We start from the raw sequence: 21,743 nt of genomic DNA, 5'->3' as shown, positions 1-21,743 counted from the left end.
TTCCAAATTGTTTTTAGAAATGATTGAGTGCACTTTTCGATTATGTGCTTCCTATGTTGAATCAAATGTCAAGAACATGTCTGGACCATATTGCTTCCCCAAAAAATCCTGAAACGCCAGACCACCTTCCGTATTCTACTCACGAAGAAAGTGTAAAACTCTCGCAGTTCAAAACGCTTATGCCAGAGATTGTATATAATGGGGAGATTAGAGGGTCTGTATCTCTTACCATTGGAGAAAGCGTAACGGCTAACTTAATCACGTGCGGCTCCTCTCAGCCTATCGTGTAATGGCAGTGAAATCAGACGCAACGTTCCCTAGTCTGCCTTCTCTTAAAAAAATACATTTTTATCAAGCTAAAATCTACATATAGTTCCCAACGAAAGTATTGTTTAGTGTAAAACATGCTGAAGATTAGCAAACAGACTGTCAATTAATTAAATGATTAGCTATCTCCCCACAAAAGCGGTTTAATCACCATAGTGAAGCCTCTCATCCATTGACATCCATTCAAAAAACAGCCTCTGGTCTCCTTCTCTGCGTACCGCCAGGGGCGGAGCGTTAGCATTAGCCGTTACGCTTTTTTGGCTAAAGGTTGCAGGCTTGCTTTTCAGCGGCTTTGCTTATGCTACGCTACGTCCTACGCGTTCCCTATTCAACTTACGGAAAAAAATAACTGACGCGACGCCAATTCCGTTTTTTTCGTAATTTGAATACGGACAGCGGTCTAGCGGAAGCTAGATATTTTACTTCATAACTTGTTAAATATGGATTTTTTTTTTTCACACGAACGCATCGCTTCACTTCACTTCAGAAGGCCTTCAATAACCCCCCGGAGCCGTGTGGAATATGTTTATGATGGATGGATGTGGATGTAGACACTTTCTTCAGCTCATACTTGTTGATCCCCACTCACTGCCATTATAAAGCTCGGATGCGTTAGGATATTTATTAACATTTCTCCGATTGTGTTCATCAGAAAGAAGAAAGTCATATACACCTAGGATGGCTTGAGGTTGAGTAAAGCTTGGGCTAATTTTCATTTGAAAGTGAACTAATCCTTTAACTGTCATGAAAATAAATACCACAAATGCAAAAAAAAAAAAAAAAAAAAAAAAAAAAAACCTCTTCATTTTGGGGTGAAATATGATACATAACATTCATCTATGTGATATTTAAAGCAGGCCCCATAACTTGTTGCCAAAGTGCTGTGAATGACAAATAGTGCCAATGGAAAACAAGCTTGAAGGTTTGCATGCAAATATTGTATTGTACTACTCTACTGAATTGTGAAGCAGGCAATTTTACAGTAAAAGAAAACAAAAAACATTGTCCAAGCAAACTGGGATTGCCATTTATGTAAAACAAAATGATTACCATGGTAAAATCACATTCAAACAGCATCATTCATCTCTAAGTGAAGATTTAATAAGCAGAAGTAATCTAACAATTATACAATCTTCTTAATAAGAGGCAATTTTCACTAAAAAACCCAATAAATTTAAAACAATACATATAAGAGAAAAGAGTAACATTTTTTAAAAGTTCATTTGACAGTAATTAAACTGCTAACTGACACAATCAATTCAGTCAGTTACTCTCCCAAGTTTGGTGTCAGTTCCTCAGAGGCCTGAAAGACAAGTGGTTCAGACACTCCGCTGAGTCTTCCACGCGTCCTTCTCCGACCCGCTTTACTCAGCTCCGGGGAGGTGTGGTCCACCCAGGCCAGGCCCACAGCCTGCAGGTCCACGCTCCTCCGGTTCCTCAGGCTGCGTCGCACAGAACCTCGACTCTTCGCCACAGGTTTCAAGATGTCGTCGATGTTGAAGTCAGCTTGCTGCCAGGGGGCCAAACTAGCCTCTGTGGGTGCAGCGTTGCTCTCTGATGCATCAACAGTATTTTGCTCTGATTGAACACTCTCATCTACTTTCTCTACCACAACATCGATCTTTACACAAGGACTTTTCAGAGCCTTTTGGACACGTCTTTTATTACCTGGTGTCTTTTGCTCTAACCTCTCAGTGGTCATGGAGTCTTCATTTTGTACCACACAGTTGTTCAAAACCTTGTTTTCAGAGCACTCAGTTTCATGATGCACTGGCCTATCAGAACTGTCTTGGTACATTGAACTCAAACCTGCAGATTCAGTTGGCTTTTGGCTCTCAGTATCTTGTTCCCCAGTTTGACAATCTGATTCAATAGTGGAGTTAATAGCTGTATTGCCAAGCTCCTTTCTCTTGGCTCCGCCTGAGCTACGACGTTGGCGCGCAGGCCGCCCTGAGTCAAGTTTGGCCTTGGAAGTCTTTGACCCTGAGCTTATTCTTCCCGCTGGACGCCGAGTGCCGACTGAGGGTTCCAAACAAGTCGTGTTTATATCTGATTGGTTGTCAGTGGTGTTTGTCACAGTGGAGCTCGATGTTTGCTCGTTTTCATTGGTCCGTGTACAGGTAGTATCCAGAATTACCATGGGGCGAACGGTCTTGCTATGGGGAACGTTGGGTGTCTGAATACGGTCTTGCTCTCCATCTGTGTTGGAAGAGAGTAATACTTGTTCATTAGTGGTTCAAAAAGCCGATTAAGATAGTTCTGCCCTACCAAAGCTGCGTTTTCTTACTCTGGATTGTAAAGTTAATTCAGAATATCTGTTTCAGAGGGCTTAAACTGATAGTTCATCCAGCAAAATTTAAATTCTGTCATCATTTATTTCTCCCTTCATGTCATTCCAAATCCAAATGACTTCTAGCTCCAGAGAACATGAATAGAGATATTTTGAAAGATATTTTGCCAATTTTTATATACATATAACAAGCATATAAAAATGCTTTCAAGCTTCAAAAAGGACAGAGAGCACATTGAAACACCATAAAAGTAGTCAGAGCAACGTATGTGCTATATTAGTAGCACATACGTCTCTGTGTGCAACCAAGGCTGCATTTATTTGATCAAAAATACAGTAAAAACATAATACTGTGAATTATAATTGAAAACAACCATTTTCCATTTTAATATACATTTAAATTGCAATTCACTCCTGTGATGGCAACACTCCATTTTCAGCATCATTACTCCAGTCTTCAGTGTCACATGATCCTTCAGAGATCATTCTTATATGCTGATTGTTGCTCAAGAAACATTTATTATTATCAATTTTGAAAACAGCTGTGCTGCTTAATTTTGTATAAAGTTATAATTTTTTCAGGATTCTTTGATGAATAGAAAGTAGCAATTATTTAAAAGAGAAATCTTTTGTAACATTACAAATGTCTTTACTGTCACTTCTGATTAATTTAATTCATCCTTGCTGAATATATGTATTAATCTCTTAAAAATATCTTACTGACCCTAAACTTTTAAATCTTTAAATCTTCTTTTTCAATTTTGCCACATTGTGATTCGTCAAGTGACACTCAAAAACAAATGGTGTTGGTTAGTTGCTGCAACAACTAATCGATAAAAATCGATAATGAAAATCATTGACAACGAATGTCATTATCTATTAGTCATGTCTGCTCACCATGCACGACAAAATTCTGCCAGTCGCGCCAAATTACAACACTGAATAACGCATTTCTATGGAAATAGAAAATGCATCTAAAAATAGTGGAGAAATCTTTTTTTATCAGATTAATTGAAGAAATAATTGGCCAACTAATCAATTATCAAAATAATCGTTAGTTGCAGCCCTAGTGTTGGTCATCGATGATATCAAACCTGGTGCAAAGCATCCTCATGGAGTATTTTGAAAATATGCAAACACATGAGATAACACTTTAAAAGTGCCTTTTTTTTTTTTTTTTAGCTTGACCTGGTCACAATATCCTTTCATTGCATGGCAAAGAGCAGTCTGAAAATGTTAAAAAAGTCATACACATGAAGGTGAATAAATGATAACAGAAATAAACAGAAACAGATATTTTTGTGCAATGAACTCAAGTCCTACTCTGCAGAAAATTAATCTAATTTAGATTAATCAGTCCATTCAAGCTAAGCATGAATGAATGAATTGGCTGAATTATAAATGAAACACTTGAACAAGAGTACCTGTTAGTTTTTCTGATTGTGTCTGTGTTGGCGTGTTGTTGAGACTGGTAGACATTGTCTCAAATATGGGGCTGAGCAGAGGGTTTTTTGAAGCATAGTCTCTTTTCCCATACAGAGAACGATCAACCTCCTTATTGCCAAATCGTTTTTTTACTCCTGATGTCTTCTGAAAACAAAAAAACAAGCTGCAGTGAGGAACATGGACAGAGTTCACACAAATGTGCTCAAAGGCTCTAGACGTATGAAATCACGAATCATGCTATTTATATACCAAATGCTAAGTCCAAGTCACATTAGTGTTATTATTTCAGGCTCAGTGTCAGTTTGATGCCAGCGTTAATAATCAGAGCTTAAAAAGCCCCTGTTCACCAAGATTCATCACGTCAGCTTATAAATCCACTTTTTAAGCTTCATACCTTCATCTTTCCAGAAGCAGAAGCTGCTGCTGTACGCGAGCTTCTCCTTTTCTCAGGCTCACTCTCCCCTGGTTGCTGAAACAGAGGAACAGAACAGAGCTGAATTATATCTTTTTAAGCCTTCTGTTCTGATGTTATTCAATATAAAGCCTGAAAGCACATTGAAAATCTGGGATTTTCTAACCTAGAAATAAAGTTTCAGGATTTTGTAAAATGAAAAAGAAAATGTAAAGTAAAAAAAAAAAAAAAAAAAAAAAAAAAAAAAAAAAGACGATCAAATATTATGCTGATAATATAATTTTGAATTTTATTTTTTTGAAAAATGCAACACTGAAATGGCAACAGTGGCTGCTCCAAATTATAGTTCCTCTGACTGAATGAATAAATAATGCCTGGTTCAAAGAACTCTCTCACAGTAAAAACCTCTAAACCAAAATAAAGTGTGCACACAAGAAGATTCTACCAATATACAAATATATAGATATGACAAAATACTGTTTGCAACATGCAAAATGTGACAAAGGGTCTATTTCAAACTCTTTTGAATGAAAAATAGCTGAATCTGTGCTTTGATTTGTGATTTGCAGATACGAGACCTCACCTTTCTTTTCCTACAGTGAGAGCGAGTTGGTTCAGTGCTGGAGTTGGATGAAGACTCTGAATCTTGGTCAACCACTACTGCCGACAAGAAACAAGAGTCTCACATGTTATAAACTACTAAATAAATATATATTGATATACTATTCTGTTCTAAAATGACACATTTACTTGGACTCCACAAGACAAAAATTAAATTACACATCTTGTTTATAATGTTTAAACATTTTTAAAGTCAACTAATAGGTGGGTTATCTGAATAACTAGTTGTTCCTAAGGAAGTCTATAACTAGACTGATATCAGGTCGTGTCCACAAAACTTATCAGATGCGTTTCAGAGCCTTCACAAAAGACGTGTTCAAAAATAAGTGGACAAAGCCCAGAAAATAATGTACATATACACATATATATATGTATATGTACATATACATATATATATATTATATTTATTTATTAGGGATGTAACGACGCACCGCTAGTCGGTTGAAAATCTATGAAAATACGTGACGATTCAAGTCGGTTGAAATGTTAAATGAATCGTGATACATTTTAAACTGCAGGGGCGCTGTCGCTGAAGCTATGATGCGCTTTACAGGCATGGGAGCAGCAAGCAAGTCGAGCATCAAGCGCAGCAGCGGGTAACGCTGATGTTAAGGACGACTCGTCCTCATTCAAATGCAGGATTGGCGGCATTTACAAAGACTAAAAATGAAAGCGTTAAGGTGCAGATACCGCAAGATGATGTTAATATACACTAATAACACACAAATAGCAGTCGGCGACGAATGCAAGATCTGTGTTTTCATGGCAAAAGAGACGGTCGTTTTAGATTTTACTTTTTATATCTGCAGCCTCTTGACCAGACAGACACAGCAGGAGCTGAGCCGAAACAAACCTCCCGAGAAAACAGCATTGGAAGATCTAATTGGAGGGACTTTTTTGAGATTAGTTATAAAATTTAAACTTAGTTTTGTTATTTGACCCAAGATATTTCAGTTTCACAAAGAAATATGCAGCATTTTGTCTTAGAAATAATAAAATAATACTTTTTCATTTATAAGTTGTCTTAAATTTCATTTTGTTACAAAAAAAACGTGAGAAAATCGTATCATGAAACAAGTATCGTGAATCGTATTGCATCGCGAGTTGAGTGAATCGTTACATTCCTAATACATATATATATATATATATATATATATATATATTATATATTATATATAAGGTGTGGAACGGTTCACTGTAAAAAAAAAAAAAAAAAACTCAAACCGTTTCTCCACCCACGGTTCGGCGCACGCTTGCACCGCGGTTCATCCCAAATCTGACGACGCATCTATAATATGGTTTGTTGAAAACAACGTGCAAAACAGACAGACGGATTCGGCTAATGTATGTTTCAGTCGATGGATATGCATTCTGGTTTCCCAATGCATTACAACAGCGATGATCAAAAGAACATGGACAAAACAGTCACTGTAAACAAATGTTCAATGACGTGCAACGTGAGACCTGAACATCTCACGTTGCAATCTGTGTTTAAACTAAACTCATTTAAACCTTGCCTTTTTAAACATTCATCCGTAAGATGCGAAAGAGAACTCACTCGCTGGCGCTGTGAGATTTGTGTGTACTCATCCGAAGCGCGTACATGGAGAGCCGAGTGACATCGCGCAAATACTCTCGCGCAAATTTTCTAGGGCTGCAACTAACGATTATTTTGATAATTGATTAGTTGACCGATTATTTTTTCGATTAACTGGATAAAAATCCTAATTTTATTTATTTTTTATTTTATTGACAAAAATACACACTTTTGCACATCCTGCCCAATGTACTTCCAACAAATGTGCCAGATGAATGCTATGAAAACATACAGTGCTTAATTCATTAGACTAGCTGTCATAATAAAGAGAGAACACAAATATTTTAGGAATCTATCAAAAACTTGTTTAAAGCTAAAAATGTTATTGCCATTTATTAGGAAAATAACAAACTGAAACAACTAAATAGTTTCTAAATAATGTTCACACATAATATCCCAAAAAAAACTTAGTAACAGTCTCTGTTGTTATTGACTGTAATTGGGCATCTGAAAAACAAAAAAACAAAAACTATAAAGTGTTTTACTTTACACATATGGTGGATTAACCATTACAGAAACATGAAAAATGATTTTACTAAGCACCAATACTGATAGTTTAGGCTGCCCTGACCTGTGGCACAAACAATACATTGGGTGTCAGATGTCTAATAACTTTGTTAAGCACTGTATATAGTGAATATACTTTAAATCTCTACTCTACATTAAAAATGAAGATAGTAATAAAGATAATAAAGAAAACAAACTCACTGTTAACCAACAGGCAAGATAAATGTTCTGCAGGAACACACACATTCAGCTCTTACTGTCATTTGTTTATTCTGTAAATAGGCTATAAGAAACGTCTTACATTTATATTCAATTACTGTTGTTACTGTTGTCAATTAATGTTGTTATCCCTTTATAGTTACTACTCTCATAAAATACTTGAATGAAATGTTGATTTTTAAATCTAAATTTAACTTTAAACAACAGATATTTTAGCAAAATGAATATTTTTGCATTGAATATATTAATTGTCTCCCTCTCTCCCGCGTTCCGTCTGTCTGGCACTCATTCAGTGAAGTTTGAAGTTTAACGCAGACTGTCAGGGCGAGCCTTTATGCAAAATGGAAATGCTCACGTGAATTTGTAACATTTACAGATAAGGATATAGACATAGAATGAACGTTTTGCGCTGAGGACACACATGCATCTGTCAAAGCCCCTGACAGGGCAAGCCATTATGCTAATGCATTAGCTTGAAGCTTAAAATAAAGAATTCTCGTGTTTTGATCAGCTTTGATCACGTACCTTTCCTGCAGTGGAAATATATATATATATATATATATATATATATATATACACACATATATATATATATATATACATACATACACACACCATACACATGCAACACGGACAGACCTCCATCTGTATTTAGCTCTTCAATATGGTAACTGATATTCAACAGAGGTATAGGCCAAATACCTAATTGTAATCACACAAATCTATCAAAATCCACACATAAAAACAGAGACCTATGGATTAGGTAATAGGCATAATAAAATGAACACTGGTCACAGTAGGCAATCTGTAGCACAACAGAAATGGTCAAAAAACGCATTGTTGAAGCTGAACTATTTTTGTTTTAAAGCCTAAATTAAATCTGTTCATCATATAAAGCGATTGAGTCTCTTCAGAAAATTTGGACTAAACAGCTCAATTCATATGGATTGGTTTTACGATCTCTTTATAAACTTTTTGAAGCGTCTAAGTGTCAGTTGTGTAGCTGTCTATAGAGGGACAGAAATCTCTCAGATTTCATCAAAAAGATCTTCATTTGTGTTCCGAAGATGAACGAAAGTCTTACGGGTTTGGAACGACATGAGGGTGAGTAATTAATGACAGAATTTATTACTGGTGAGCTATCCCTTTAGTCTCTAAATTCAGTACTTGTAAAGCACTACCACTAAAAATATTAAATAAATATTAAAGCTAAAACAAAAACTGGAGAAAAATAGACAAACAGATGAAAAAAAATAGACAAGAACTAGTGAATTATATTTCTGCATTGAACTCTCATAATCTTCATCCTATTTTGCTTAATTTTTTCAGCACAGAGAAATAAAAACTGGTATGAATTTACTAAGGACGAGAACGAGAGCATGCTTTAAAAAAAAAAAAAAAAAAAAAAAAAAGTGGAAGAAAGTTTAACTCACTGGAGAGAGCCAGTGGCTGATCACCAGTGGGACATGGCAGTTTTTCCTCTGTCTGTGAATTGGATGGTTCATCCTCTTCCTCTTGAAAAGCGGCGTTCAGAACTTCAGCGTCTTCAGCCTGGGGCTGCCCTGGGTCCTCAGCAGAGAGTGCATCTACAGTTTTAGATACATGATTAGAATACAGACCGAAAGAAACTTTCCTTCTCTTCAAAATTATTTGAATTACCTTTGCAGTTCTCTGAAGGCTTGTGTGAGGGAGACTCTTCCTCCATACTGGGAAAACTGATCTGAGAAGATGGATTAGAGAAAGGCACAAAAACTCACCATCATTCCAAAACTTTATAGAGCAAGGAGCCTGTGTGCAATAACGGAATAAAACCACAAGCCACTGATATGATTAATCTACAATCAGATAAGTTAGTTTGGAGAAGTTGGCAAGTGTCACACCTTTCCGATCTCTTCAAATACTTCATCACTGTACAACAGTCCAGAACTGTGTCTGTCAATAACCAGGACAGGAGAGGCTCCATTGTTTTGGGGACTGTTGAAGTCAGGTTGGGGAAGAGGGGCCTCACATCGTTGAGGGGTCTTCAGCAGAGAGCGTTTAGGTCCCGTAGATGATGGAGGACACATTGGGGTGCCTCCTTTCTGCAGCGGGGTACTGGGAGGGAGGGTTTTGTCGAAGAACTCTGGAGAAAGTGGTGCCCCAAAATGAACACGCTTCTTTTTGCGTAAAGCGGAGCCCATGCTTTCATCTATAAAGAAAAAAAGATTTTAAGAGATGAACCATAAATAAACACATGGATTAAAGGGTCACATCATGCATTTTATCCTCAAACTTTCCTTGATCTTTTAAATAAAGAGTTTTATTTAAAAATAATAATAGTAATAATAATAATAATAATAATCGCAAAGAGCTTTGTACTTTGTTGCTTCTGATAAGAAACAAAGTCTCAGCTTTCAAATTCTGTCCATTTTATTACAAAATTCAAACAAGAAATCTGTTTCAACCGCAGAAAGACACCAGCTTGTAAAACAGCTTGTAAACAATATGGAAAGTCCTCAGGAAAGTTATCCAATGTTCACAGCTCGTTGGTTAGCTACAAAAAAAAAAAAAAAACAACACTAGAGAGGAGCTTATTTACTGTTAATGATATATGTATGTTTGAATAAATTTGTCATGAAGAAAGAGTTCACAACTACCTTGTGTACAAGTGAACATTTCAGTTTTTATTTGTGTAATGATTATGTCTGAAAAATAGTGTGGTCTGTTGATAATTTTAACCTCTATTATATCTAGATATTAGAGGTTAATATATACATATATACATGTACATATATATATATATACATACACATATATATTAGTCAAATACATGCTGTTCTTTTAACTATTTATCAAAGAATCCTGAACATTTTTTTTTGTAGTCTCCACAAAAATATTAAACAGTACAACTGTTTTCAACATTGCAACCAGTAAGAAATGTTTCTTGAGTATCAAATCAGCACATTAGAATGATTTCTGAAGGATCATGTGACACTGAGGACTGGAGTAATGATGCTAAAAATTCAGCTTTGCCATCACAGGAATACATTACATTTAAAAAAAAAAAAATTAAAATTAAAATAGAAAACAGTTATTTTAAATTGTATAATATTTTACAATATTACAGTTTTTACTGTATTTTTGATCAATTAAACGACACCATGGTGAAGTTCCCTTACCTGCTAGCTTAACATCTGGTTTTGACAGCATGGGCAAAGACAAAAGCTCATTCTTTGCATCTGAATCCACACCTGATAGAGGCCTCTGGCTTTGAGACTCAGAGCATTTCACCTATAATCATAGAAAAACAAAAGAACACAACGCTGACTACAGGAACATCACCAGACTAATAATGTTGACTGCAAAGTCTGTTCGAGTTAGTGTAGCATCCATTGGTTGCATTGTAAGCAATTTACCTGTGCCACTTTATCTGCTAATGGCGATTTAACAGATGATAAAGTGTATATCGAATATCAAACATGGTAAAAATGCTGATATGTTTACCCCTTGCTCCTGTTGCGTTGTGAAAGTGGGGTAGGGGAGTGGCGTCTCAGTAATCTTGTCTTTACACTCTCCCGGTGGGCCCCAGCAGCGTTTCTTAGAGGGAGGCGGCGTCATCGAAGTGAATGGACTTTGCGTAGTCAGCTTTCCTGCAGGACAGACAGTAGCAGAAAGAGATTTCCTCATCGAGATGATGACCCAAGATGACATTTAGCAAATACAGGTCATGCTACATAAGAACATAATTCATCTGTGCTCATCTTAAAATTGTAGTGAATTAGCAATTGCTAATTGTTCTCAATAGTAGCTGACTAAAAATGCATGAAAGCCACAAAGAAAGAAAAAACTCTGCAGAACTAAGAATTGCTTCTAATGATTTGAATCCTATTACTGGTACCAGTTAAAGAACAGCATGCAAGACAGAAACCTGCTGCTAACATATAAATCAAATGAAAAACAGTTGCTTATAAACTTTAAAATAAATATGTTCATATTTCAAAGGGGTTTTAGTGTTATTAAAAAATTAAATGGCATCCAGCCTTCCGGGTTGACATTATGAATTTTAAAAATGAGATTGTATTAAAAGGACTGTACTGACATCCCTCAAATGTCTTGTTTACATTTGAATAAAACTTACATATTCATAGTGTCATGATCAGAGATTATTCAGACTGGATATGCTATTTCAGTCTTTTTATTAATACTGAAAGCCCTCTGAAATGTAAACATATTTATTTTAAGGCTCATAAGCTTCATTTGATTTATTCTGCACATCATCTTGCTGCGCTCTAACTAGGATCAATGGAAGAAATCAAATTGCGTCAAATTTATTATGGTGCCGGCCTATTCTGAATAAGTTCTATTAGCTGGAAATGGCAAGCAATGACAGTATGACATTTTTTTAATAACTTCACAATTTCATCTGGTCCTACAAGCCTGTATCTGAAAGACATTCTTTTTTTTTTTGTTGGCAGCAATCAACAGTTTTAGGAGAGACTGACCGTTCTCAGAATCTTTATCCAAAGTACTTTTCGTACTCTCATTCTCCTCATTTTTATTCTGTTCATCCTCTTCATCCTCCTCCTCCATCAGACACTGGAAAGCAGCCATCTTCTTCTTCAAAGAGTCACAGCGTGAAAGAAACGGACTCCCCTGCAAAAGCTTCATGAGGACAGGGCACAAAGTTACAGCTGATTAAGAAAATACAAAGAACTTTCTTCATTATCATCATAATAACGATAAACAATGTGGTCCACTCTTTGAAACATATACATGTTGTCTTACACCAAAGGTTCTTAATTGGTGGGACGCGTCTCAAAAATGGATCGCAAGTCTGTCCTGATAGGTTTGTAGACATTGAGGAGAAAAAGTGATGCTTAATCGAATAATCATATGCATTTTGGATAGCAAATGAAATGGGCTCATATCTTTTGTTGATGATGTCAAAGGCTGTTTCTCTAATAAAACTATATGGTATTCTGTCACAAATTTATCTGTCACTTGATAATTTGACTTACTATAATCGTAAAGTATTTTCTCAGTGTTGTTTATTCAAAATGTTAGGCTGGAAAAATCACTTTTGCATTCACAAAATTCAAGTGAAAATGGAAAATTTCCTATTTTTATGGAATATTGCAGTATTTATTATAAATGATTTATCTATGCACATTTTTTTTCTTTTAATTCATGTGCCCTCATAATCTTTAAATCAAAATAACTTCCCCTCCCTCTTGCAATGACATGTCTTCTCTGATAATGTGTTTACTGGCGTGAGGGCGGGACAACCTGTCACTCACATATGAGATCACAGCAAACAACAACGATCCAATCAATTCATGATGAACAAAACCAAGTTCCTATATTTTTTCTTGTTCAAGTAGCCAGTTCACTTGGATCTACATCACAATAGGGAAGAAAAGACGATCACAACTTCCGTCTCATGCCGACTTTAATGATTAAATCAACTGCGCTTACTTTTGTTTTTTTATAAACACTTTGATACTGTGTTGGGTCACCACTTGATGCTCAATGTAAAATCTGGGTCCTAAAGCAAAAACAGCCATGTTACACCATGCATCTACCTGTGGTGTTCGTGGAGGTGTTTTTGCAGCTTGTCTGGCTCTGAAGCAGATGAGAGAGTTTGTTTCTGGAGATCCTCGGACCCCAATCGTGGATCTCCTCCTAGCCTTCAGTTGAGCCACCCTGGACTTATCTGAGGAGATAATTCAGTATGAAAAGTTCGATTTTAAATTCATTTAGAGTGCTTTATTGACAAGACAGAACTGCTTACAGTAAAACTGTGCAAAATAAAATTACATTTCAAAGAAAATTATCAATAGTAACAATAAAAAATGACAATAAAAGGCAATAACTGAACAAAAGGTGCTTATTTATATTCTAAGAACTCTATATGACACGAATAATCATTGAGGCATAAGGCAAGACATTATTAAATCCAGTTTATTTATTTTTTTGCAAACCTTTAATCTTGGATGACGATAAGAAGCTGTCTGTTGATATGCCAAACTGTGAAGGAGTGAGTTTGGAGAAATCCACATCTTTAGTGTTCTGCCGAGAGGGAGATAGGGCTGCCAGTGGTGGTCTGCTGTCCATGGCTTCAGTATCCTCCATGCTTGAGTCCAGTACATAAGATATGAGATCTGAGTAAATAAATGAATTGAAGATAAGAGACATCATACTAAAACATCAGATAGTAAGATCAAAAGATCTTCCAAGATCTCCTTGGACAGGAGAGATTTACTTTATGCACGTCTGTTAACATCTCAAAACATCAGGCCAGCGATGTGTAACCTCTACTTTAAGAAATATTACATATTTGCATTGTTTTACCTTGCAGAGTGTAGCTAACAACATAACTGCAACTATTTTAGATATCGAAATGTTGCATCTAATATGTAAAAACCAATATTTGTTTCTATTGTACTGAAGTGAAATGTTCAAACTTCGCTCCTTACCGCACGTTAAAACGGCGCAAATATTCTTCCGCTGTGAAGGAACCCGAAAGCACCTGGATAATTCTTAAAATAAACGACTTTCTACAGCAACTAGTCTACAATACATTTGTATATAAATATTACTGAATTTTAAAATTGTATTGGTATGTGTATTTTCTGAACACGAGAGAGCACTACTAGTTCTAACGCATCTGGCTGTCCATCTAGCAACAACCCCGTTCATATGAATCAGCCAATCAGGTTTAAGAAAATGCGTCATGTGCTTCAAAACGGCCAATCACATTCAGGCTTAACGAACGTGCCTGTCACGTTTATGTGTAGTTCTGATAGAGTTTAAAAAATATTTATATAAAAAATATTTTTTAGAAATAATTTCGAAATAAAAATGTAAACGTGTAGAATTTGGATGTAAGAACAAAATAAATAAATAAATAAATAAACATTCCATAAAACAAAACATTCCATAAAACAATACAGTATGTCTACATTCTAAATTAAGTAGCCTTAATTTAAAAAGAAAATCATCCCAAAATGAAAATGCTGTTATCGTGCTATTTTTGGAGCTTAAGTATCTTATAAGGAAATATTTCTAAAGAGAGCAACTTTCTCTGCATGCTATCTTAGCCTATTGTGAAAGACTGCCGTTAGAGTCATAGAGTGCAGTTAACTACTAAACATCTTTTTAACTGGAAAACACTTTTCAACCTCTTCTAATGCAAGAGGAACAGGCTCATCTCTGCTGGGTTTCTGCAGGCACATTTCAGCGGGGCATGGTTTGGCTGGTGATCTCAAGCCCCTGCTGGTAGATGCCATAACTACATCATTATGCAGGCAAAACCATGCTGTTTCTCCATAGCTGGACATTCAAGAGTAGCCGGGTGCTCTGAAAGTATTACATTTATTATTGGAGAAAAAAAAAGAGTCGCAGAGCTCAAGAAGGTACACCACTGTTCAAATATTTTGGGGTCGGTAAGATTTCTTTTTTTTTAATTTATTTAATAGGCTGCTTTTATTCAGCAAGGATGCATTAAACTGATCATATTAAGCAGCACAACTGTTTTCAACATTGATAATAATAATAAATATTTCTCAGACAGCATATTAGAATGTTTTCTGAAGGATCATGTGACACTGAAGACTGGAGTATGCTGAAAATCTAGCTTTGCCATCACAGGAATAATTTTATATATCACAATTTTGCTGTTTTTTTTTTGTTTGTTTGTTTTTTTTTACTGTATTTTTGACCAACTAAAGAAATTGGTGAGCATAAGAGATTTCTTTCAAAAACATTAAAAAATATTACTGACCACTTTTGAACGATAGTGTACATAAGATGTATAAGACCAGACATTTGAAGATGGATATATCTGATGCCAGTGTTGGGGGTAACGCGTTACGCATCACGCATCAAGTAACTTGAGTTAGGTAATCAGATTACTTTTTTCAAGTAACTAGTAAAGTAACGCATTACTAAAGTCCCCATGTTGAGAGAAATAGGGTAAGTAATAAGATTTAAGTAATAAGTCAAAAATTACTTGAGATTAGATTTCCTTTGAACTTCCTTCTGTAGCCTTTTCTTTTGTGGTCCAGAATGGCAGCACAGCTGAAAGGTTTGTTTGAGCTGCGCCTTCTACTGTTCATGCATAAATATGCATTTCCTTCAGCCTGCAGGCTTATTCATTTAGTGTAAAAGGGCCTTAACATTTACCAAAAAATAAAACTTTTTTGTTGTTATTAAAAAACAAACAAACAAGCAAGCCCAGCCCAGGTGAGAAAAGGTAATGCAAAAGTAATGCAACACATTACTTTTCATTAAAACTAAGTAATGCAATTAGTTACTTTTTTAGGGAGTGACACAATATTGTAATGTACTACATTTAAAAGTAACTCTTCCCAACACAGATGCCACTTTGAATGATGTGATCTGCATATTTTAGCAGTTGCCCGAAGGTCTATCCAGATGTGCAGTATTTAGTGATCAGGGAGTAGAGAACCCTGAGGTCTGTCAGGAGTCTCACAGATATGAGGTTTGACAGGTAGAAGTTCGTGCGTCATAAAGACTTTGTTTTGTTTATCGGAAAGACTGATCCGCTGGCAGATGGATGATGGAGTGACGTTTGTCTCTGCTGGTTGGCGTGGAGATGCTCTGGTCTGATTGTGTTGAATGAAGAGCTGAGAACCACGAACAGGATCCAGACGTACGTGCCAGGAGAGCCCAGGTGTTTCAGGAATCAGAGGAGCCTGCTTCAGGCTATGGTACTCTCCAATTGTCAGTTAAATGTCTCCTCATAAACTGACATTTCATACTGATGAGTTTTTGTAGTGATAAATACCATTATTAATGAATATACTTTTCTTTTTCATATTCGTTTGACCTTTAATGACTTAAACAGCAGTATTTGTTTGTTAAGCCTCCATCCCCAACATCATTATCTTTTTGGTGTATCCCATAAAACCAAAGCTAATTTAACGGCAAAAATAAGTGGCATAAACAAATACAAGCGAAAGGTCACTTAAGACATAAAAGTAGTACACAAATTTAAGAATAGCAGAGATGAAACCTTTATAGACAAACTCAAGGGCACTATTTTGCTCCCTAAAATTCGTTTATAGCTACTTTTTGGATGTGGTACTGTGGTAATACCATGTTTTCTTGTAAGGGTACAGGTTATTTTATTCCCTAAAATCCATTTATAGCTACTTTTTGGATGTGATACTGTGGTAATACCATGTTTTCTTGTAAGGGTACAGGTTACTATTTTGTTCCCTAAAATTCATTTTATAGCTACTTTTTGGATGTGGTACTGTGGTAATACCATGTTTTCTTGTAAGGGTACAGGTTATTTTGTTCCCTAAAATTCATTTATAGCTACTTTTTTGGATGTGGTACTGTGGTAATACCATGTTTTCTTGTAAGTACAGGTTCATACAGGTAAAACCTGGCTTTCTCTGTACTGGAATACTATAGGGGTGCCACGTAAAATTTCATTTAGGCCTATTTATATTTATTAATTCAAAAATGAAAATCGACACTTTTAAAATAGACAAACAGACATTTAAAATAATGTTTAATTAGATTGCATTAAAAAATGAAAATATAAATAAATTACTTTTCAAATGGGCAAATAAATAGACATTTAAATATTTTTTTTTTATATATGTTTGTAAATGCCATTTCACAGTTCATAAATTAATTTAAAAAAAAAGAAGTATTTTTTTAATTAATAAAATTATATTTGATTGCTTTATTTCATTTTTGGTGTACTCTTTGTTCTCCATTGTCTGGTGGCATTTGTTGTAGCTACATAGAAAATCTGACAACCAAGTTGATAAAATTATGACAGCTTACCATTTTAAAACAAAGTACCAATAGAAAATCTAATTGACATGATGTGTCTAAGAGAGTTATTGATGTGAAACAGGGCGGAGCAGGAAAGCTTGACATACATCATGTAAAGTTAGAGAACTGGTTTAGCATTGACTTTCACCATAAGCACCACTGATATCCGCTAATTTGGATCCAGTGACAGTTATGGCTGAGTCACTGTCTCTTTGACGTGCTCTTGCCGCGCACCCCAATTCTGTCAGATATTGTTGAGAACTTGAATGTTTTTTCACGTTAATTCTTTGATGCCTGTTGGTAGCATTAAGCTGGGCTGCAGAACGCCACTTTGATTTCTTATTAGCAGTATGCCTCTAACTTTAGCACACACACACAACTATATTTCGTCTTTAGGGTTTTAAAGCTTAGCTGATAATCACATTATATCCCCCTTCTGTTATTTAGACAGTTTGTAAATATAGTTTTCCACGTTAGTCTAAAAACCTACCAAACAGTAAATTTGCATTTTGTATCTGTTTATGTGAAAGAGAATGACACAGTTTATAGGTTGCCGAGTGCAAGATCAAAAGCTCCTTTAAACGAAAGTGATCAGTCATAATTTATTCCTTAAGATATTCAGTCAGGCACTGCAAACAGCCTCCATCTCGAAGGAAATAAATCGTGTGATCTTGAAATATCTCGCTCTGTTTGACTGGAGGTGCCTCTTTGTGAGAGATTGAGCCAAGTGTGGATGTCTGAAGAAACTGTCTGCTGTCTTCTTTGAACGCACATGTTTGCTGCCTACGACTGCTATCTTTCCTTGCTTTGACAGATTTTAGTAAGCTAATTGAGTAGTGTACAGTATTTTTGCAGGTAGGCAGGCAGGCTTGGATGTCTGAAAATTGCAAAAAGACTGCAGCTTAGTTAAATAATATCAAGGTCACAATTTCATACTGATTATCTTGAAGTAGCTTTGGACAATATATCAAAAATGTGCCAAATGCATGAATGTAAATGTACTTTCAACTACAAGTAAAATTTTCAGCATTGAAACATATGGTAGGTCTTCTACTTTCAGATGAGAAATCATGGCAGGTGCATAATGCATATCAAAAACTGCTGGATGTGTTGCCATACACATACATAACAAAGTATTTTCTTCCTGCCACATGATGGCAGGAGATGTGCTAAAATACATGGAGCCGGTCAAAAACAAAGAAAGACTCCTTCATGAGTCATTGCCTTAAAGGCCCCCTGTATAATTTAATCCCTTAAAACTCATCTTTGATCACCAAAACGACATATGTAAACGTTTTGTATCCTGTGAAAAAAAAATTCATGCCTTAAAATAGATTGAATGTAACTCTACACCCTTGCTTCATTTAGTATATGTGGATCTATGAATATGCAAATTAGCCCCGCCTCCACTCACTCGCACTGGCACCAGAGAGAGATCCGATTGGTCAACGCTGCACAAAGGTATCGCTTTTTACAACATCGGACACATAACGGTAATTAATATGATTAGCCTTTTGCTTGACTACGTTATCAAACAGCTAATACTGTGTTGCTAATGTTACTCAAACCATGTTCCCGTTTGCGAGTTAGAAATCTAAAAATCAGCAGGCCTATCCTTAGAAAGGCTTTGAATACCTTATATTCATCATAACATAGCTAATAATATATATAATACACCCCCTATATTGCTAGATCTACCGATTTTTCATATCAACAGAAAAATATAACGTACCAGGATAACCTTCTCTTGAGACTCCCCTGCTGCTTCAGAGCGGTCATAGTTAATGATATGCTAAAGCACATTGACGTGATTGGTTACAAGGTAGTTTGTGACATCAGAAATGCCAACGATTTCAAACTGCGTTTTTGAAACTGTCTTTAGATCACTGCAGTTTTAAAGAGAAAATACTCGGCAATGGTGTTGACTGATGAATTTGCACATGGTTTACCACATAGACATATAAACAACATTAAAAACTTGATTTTCACCACTGGGGGACTTTAACATTTAAAACAATGACAAAAACAAACAAATTCCTCTTTTTTTTGCACATTGTTATTTTTTTTGCCTTTGTAATCTTTAATCAAAATAACTTACCCTTCCTCTTGCGATATTTCTTCTCTTCTCTGATGATGTGTTTACTGGCGCAAAATGTCACTCACATGAGATCGACCAATAGCAAACCACAGCCATCCAATCAATTGTCCCCTACATTTTTTCTTGTTCAAGAAGCCATTTCACTCTGATATAGCCTACATTACGATAGGAAAAAAAAATACACAACTTCCATTTCATGCTGACATTAAACTCTGACTTTTTCTGTGGTAGCATTATAAAGTAATTTTTGTGATTTGCACAATAATTTACAATTTTAAGAAAAAAAGGAAGCATGAAGGTCCGTCCCTAAACCTAACCGCCAGGGCAGTGTAAGTAGATAATACAAAACTTACCAACGAATTCGTACAAATTCATGTTTTAAATTTGCCCAAAAATTTGCCAAAACATAAAATAGTTACGATTTGTCATGAGACAAAAGAGCATTTTGTCTTGGGATTTGGAAACATGAGGGACAGCATTTTCATTTTTGGATGAACTATTTCTTCATAATTAATGCCAGTTCTTGCATTTTCATGTGAAACCTGTTCTGGTCAAATAAATGAACAGAGTAGGCTATGAACAGAAAATGATTCAGTAAATATTCTTTACGCCAGCAGAAGGACACTCAGAAATAGTTTTGATAGAAGTCTTGAGATCCAGGAGGCCTTGAAGTAAAAACAAAGAGTGGAAATGTGAGTGTTCTTGTAATCATTCCAAGTGATGTAAAAATAAGGTAATTTATTTTGTGAATGTATGCACATAAAAATGTTTCAAATGTTTTCATGCTTGTGATTGATCTTTTGACTGGATGTGTGAAAGAAAGGAATACCTGAAGAGACATTGTATTGTTTATTTAGGCTAATGCAATTCATTTTGTACCAGAGACCAGTAAGCACTGTTTATTTTTAAAATGCCATGCATTTTCGTCCATAAAAGCCTTTGCTAGCTGTGACAGTCCTTGAAAACAGTAGAAGTCTTGGAGGTGGCTGAATGCTGTATCTGCTGAGTCAACCAGCAGCCACCAAGAGTAAAAGTAGTTCAGGTGAATCTGAAACTGGCATGACAGTTTGGTCTGGTTGGAGCGGTTTGTACCAGGTAAAGTAGTTCTTATTATTGTTATCTCCATCAATAACATGCTGTAATGTCAGTATGTAGGCCTTTAAAATAACATTGTTTTTCTTGTGGCAGTTAGCTACTAATCTTTAGCTAAATCTTTTTTAACATTATAAATGCCTTTACTGAAACATCAAAATCCACTTAATGTGTCCATGCTGAATAAAAGTATTAATTTAAAAAGAAAACTTATCTAACAGTACTGCAATGCTGGGTATAAAAATGATACAGTGCCAACTTAATAGAAAGCAAACATTTTCCAGATAATATTGTATATATTTATGTAATATTTCTATTTTTCACAGTATAAACAGATTGAACAGGGTTACATAACTGGTTGTTTTTCCTTCACCATTCTCAATCCATTTATGTTCATGTGATAATCGTGATGTCAGTAATTGTGTTAAATAATATGCAGTGATCTCTGGGCTTCTCGCTTCTTCTCTTCATTTTATAGGCAGCTGTGACTGGTGTCCTATAATGGTATAGAGATTGTTCCAGAAGTAGAGGCCCAGCTGTGTAGACACTGATGATGCACTCAGACCAGACCGCTGATGTCACACACAGCTGTGGCTACCGTGCGTACAGCACGTGGCTGCTCTGTCACCTGTACATGTGAGAGTGTGTTTAGATGCACAATATGAAAGAGATAAAAATATAAGCAGGAGAGACTGCACTAGTGGTTGTCCAAGCGTTAAGGTAAGTGTCACTGTGACTGTCTGGAAATATGTTTAGCACAAGCAATATGTAAACCACTATATAGCCGTTTTTGCATTACCAACAATTGAAGCACCTGACATTTCAATGGCATTTTAAAGAGGACCTATTATACCCTTTTAGTTTTGATTTTGTTTTTGGGGTCTACTAGAATAGGTTTTCCTGCTTGAATGTTAAAAAAAAAAACCCATTATTTTTCACATATTTTACATTGTTGCAGCACCTCTTTTCCCAGTCTGTCAGTAACGCTCTGTTTAGTTCCGGTCGCTACGAAGCCCCTCCTTCTGAAAAGCGCAATGTGCTCTGATTGGTTGGCTGGACCATTGTGTTGTGATTGGTCATGTTTCTGAAAATGTCGCCCCTTTCCATAACCTTGAGTTTCAACACACTACTAACACAACTCAACCAGGCCTCACCCCTTTATTTCGCATATGCTTTGGGCGGGAATTATTTAAATGAGGAATATTGTGACGTGAATGCTCCCGGAAGTAAACATTTTTCATGCTCAAATAGCAACAGCAAAAAAAAATAAATAATAATAATACATAATAGGTCCTCTTTTAAGTCAATTGAACACTTACTCATATAAGCATACACAACC

General features: G+C 35.8%; 1 protein-coding gene across 3 annotated transcripts; it reads right to left on the bottom strand.

Annotated features, from left to right (window-relative positions):
* Positions 1 to 1,243: 1,243 nt before the first annotated feature.
* cdca2 (cell division cycle associated 2) lies at positions 1,244 to 14,115 on the bottom strand. Of its 3 annotated transcripts, none has more exons than XM_051894159.1 (13): positions 13,875 to 14,115; positions 13,380 to 13,559; positions 12,981 to 13,111; positions 11,901 to 12,060; positions 10,903 to 11,048; positions 10,578 to 10,689; positions 9,300 to 9,607; positions 9,079 to 9,139; positions 8,853 to 9,005; positions 5,059 to 5,135; positions 4,458 to 4,532; positions 4,042 to 4,207; positions 1,244 to 2,526 (listed from the first exon to the last, which is right to left on the bottom strand). In XM_051894159.1, exons 2-13 carry the CDS (start codon positions 13,528 to 13,530, stop codon positions 1,595 to 1,597), a joined length of 2,472 nt encoding a protein of 823 aa, XP_051750119.1. In that variant the 5' UTR covers positions 13,531 to 13,559; positions 13,875 to 14,115; the 3' UTR covers positions 1,244 to 1,594. The 3 variants fall into 3 exon arrangements, with proteins under 3 accessions (XP_051750119.1, XP_051750122.1, XP_051750120.1); XM_051894162.1 differs by having other exon boundaries at positions 4,042 to 4,204; XM_051894160.1 differs by having other exon boundaries at positions 5,059 to 5,132.
* Positions 14,116 to 21,743: the final 7,628 nt, after the last annotated feature.

This window comes from Ctenopharyngodon idella, chromosome 5 (assembly GCF_019924925.1).
Source record: "Ctenopharyngodon idella isolate HZGC_01 chromosome 5, HZGC01, whole genome shotgun sequence".
Taxonomy (NCBI): domain Eukaryota; kingdom Metazoa; phylum Chordata; class Actinopteri; order Cypriniformes; family Xenocyprididae; genus Ctenopharyngodon; species Ctenopharyngodon idella.
This window is presented reverse-complemented; position numbering and strand designations above follow the sequence as displayed.

Bases quoted from the DNA above. Each gene is read 5' to 3' on its own strand.
- cdca2 (XM_051894159.1), bottom strand. From the start codon at position 13,530: ATGGAGGATACTGAAGCCATGGACAGCAGACCACCACTGGCAGCCCTA. The intron at 10,690-10,902 runs GTAAACATATCA...CTATGATTATAG, and splicing joins CAACGCAACAGGAGCAAGGG to GTGAAATGCTCTGAGTCTCA. The intron at 5,136-8,852 runs GTGAGTTAAACT...TCTTGTCGGCAG, and splicing joins TCAGCCACTGGCTCTCTCCA to TAGTGGTTGACCAAGATTCA.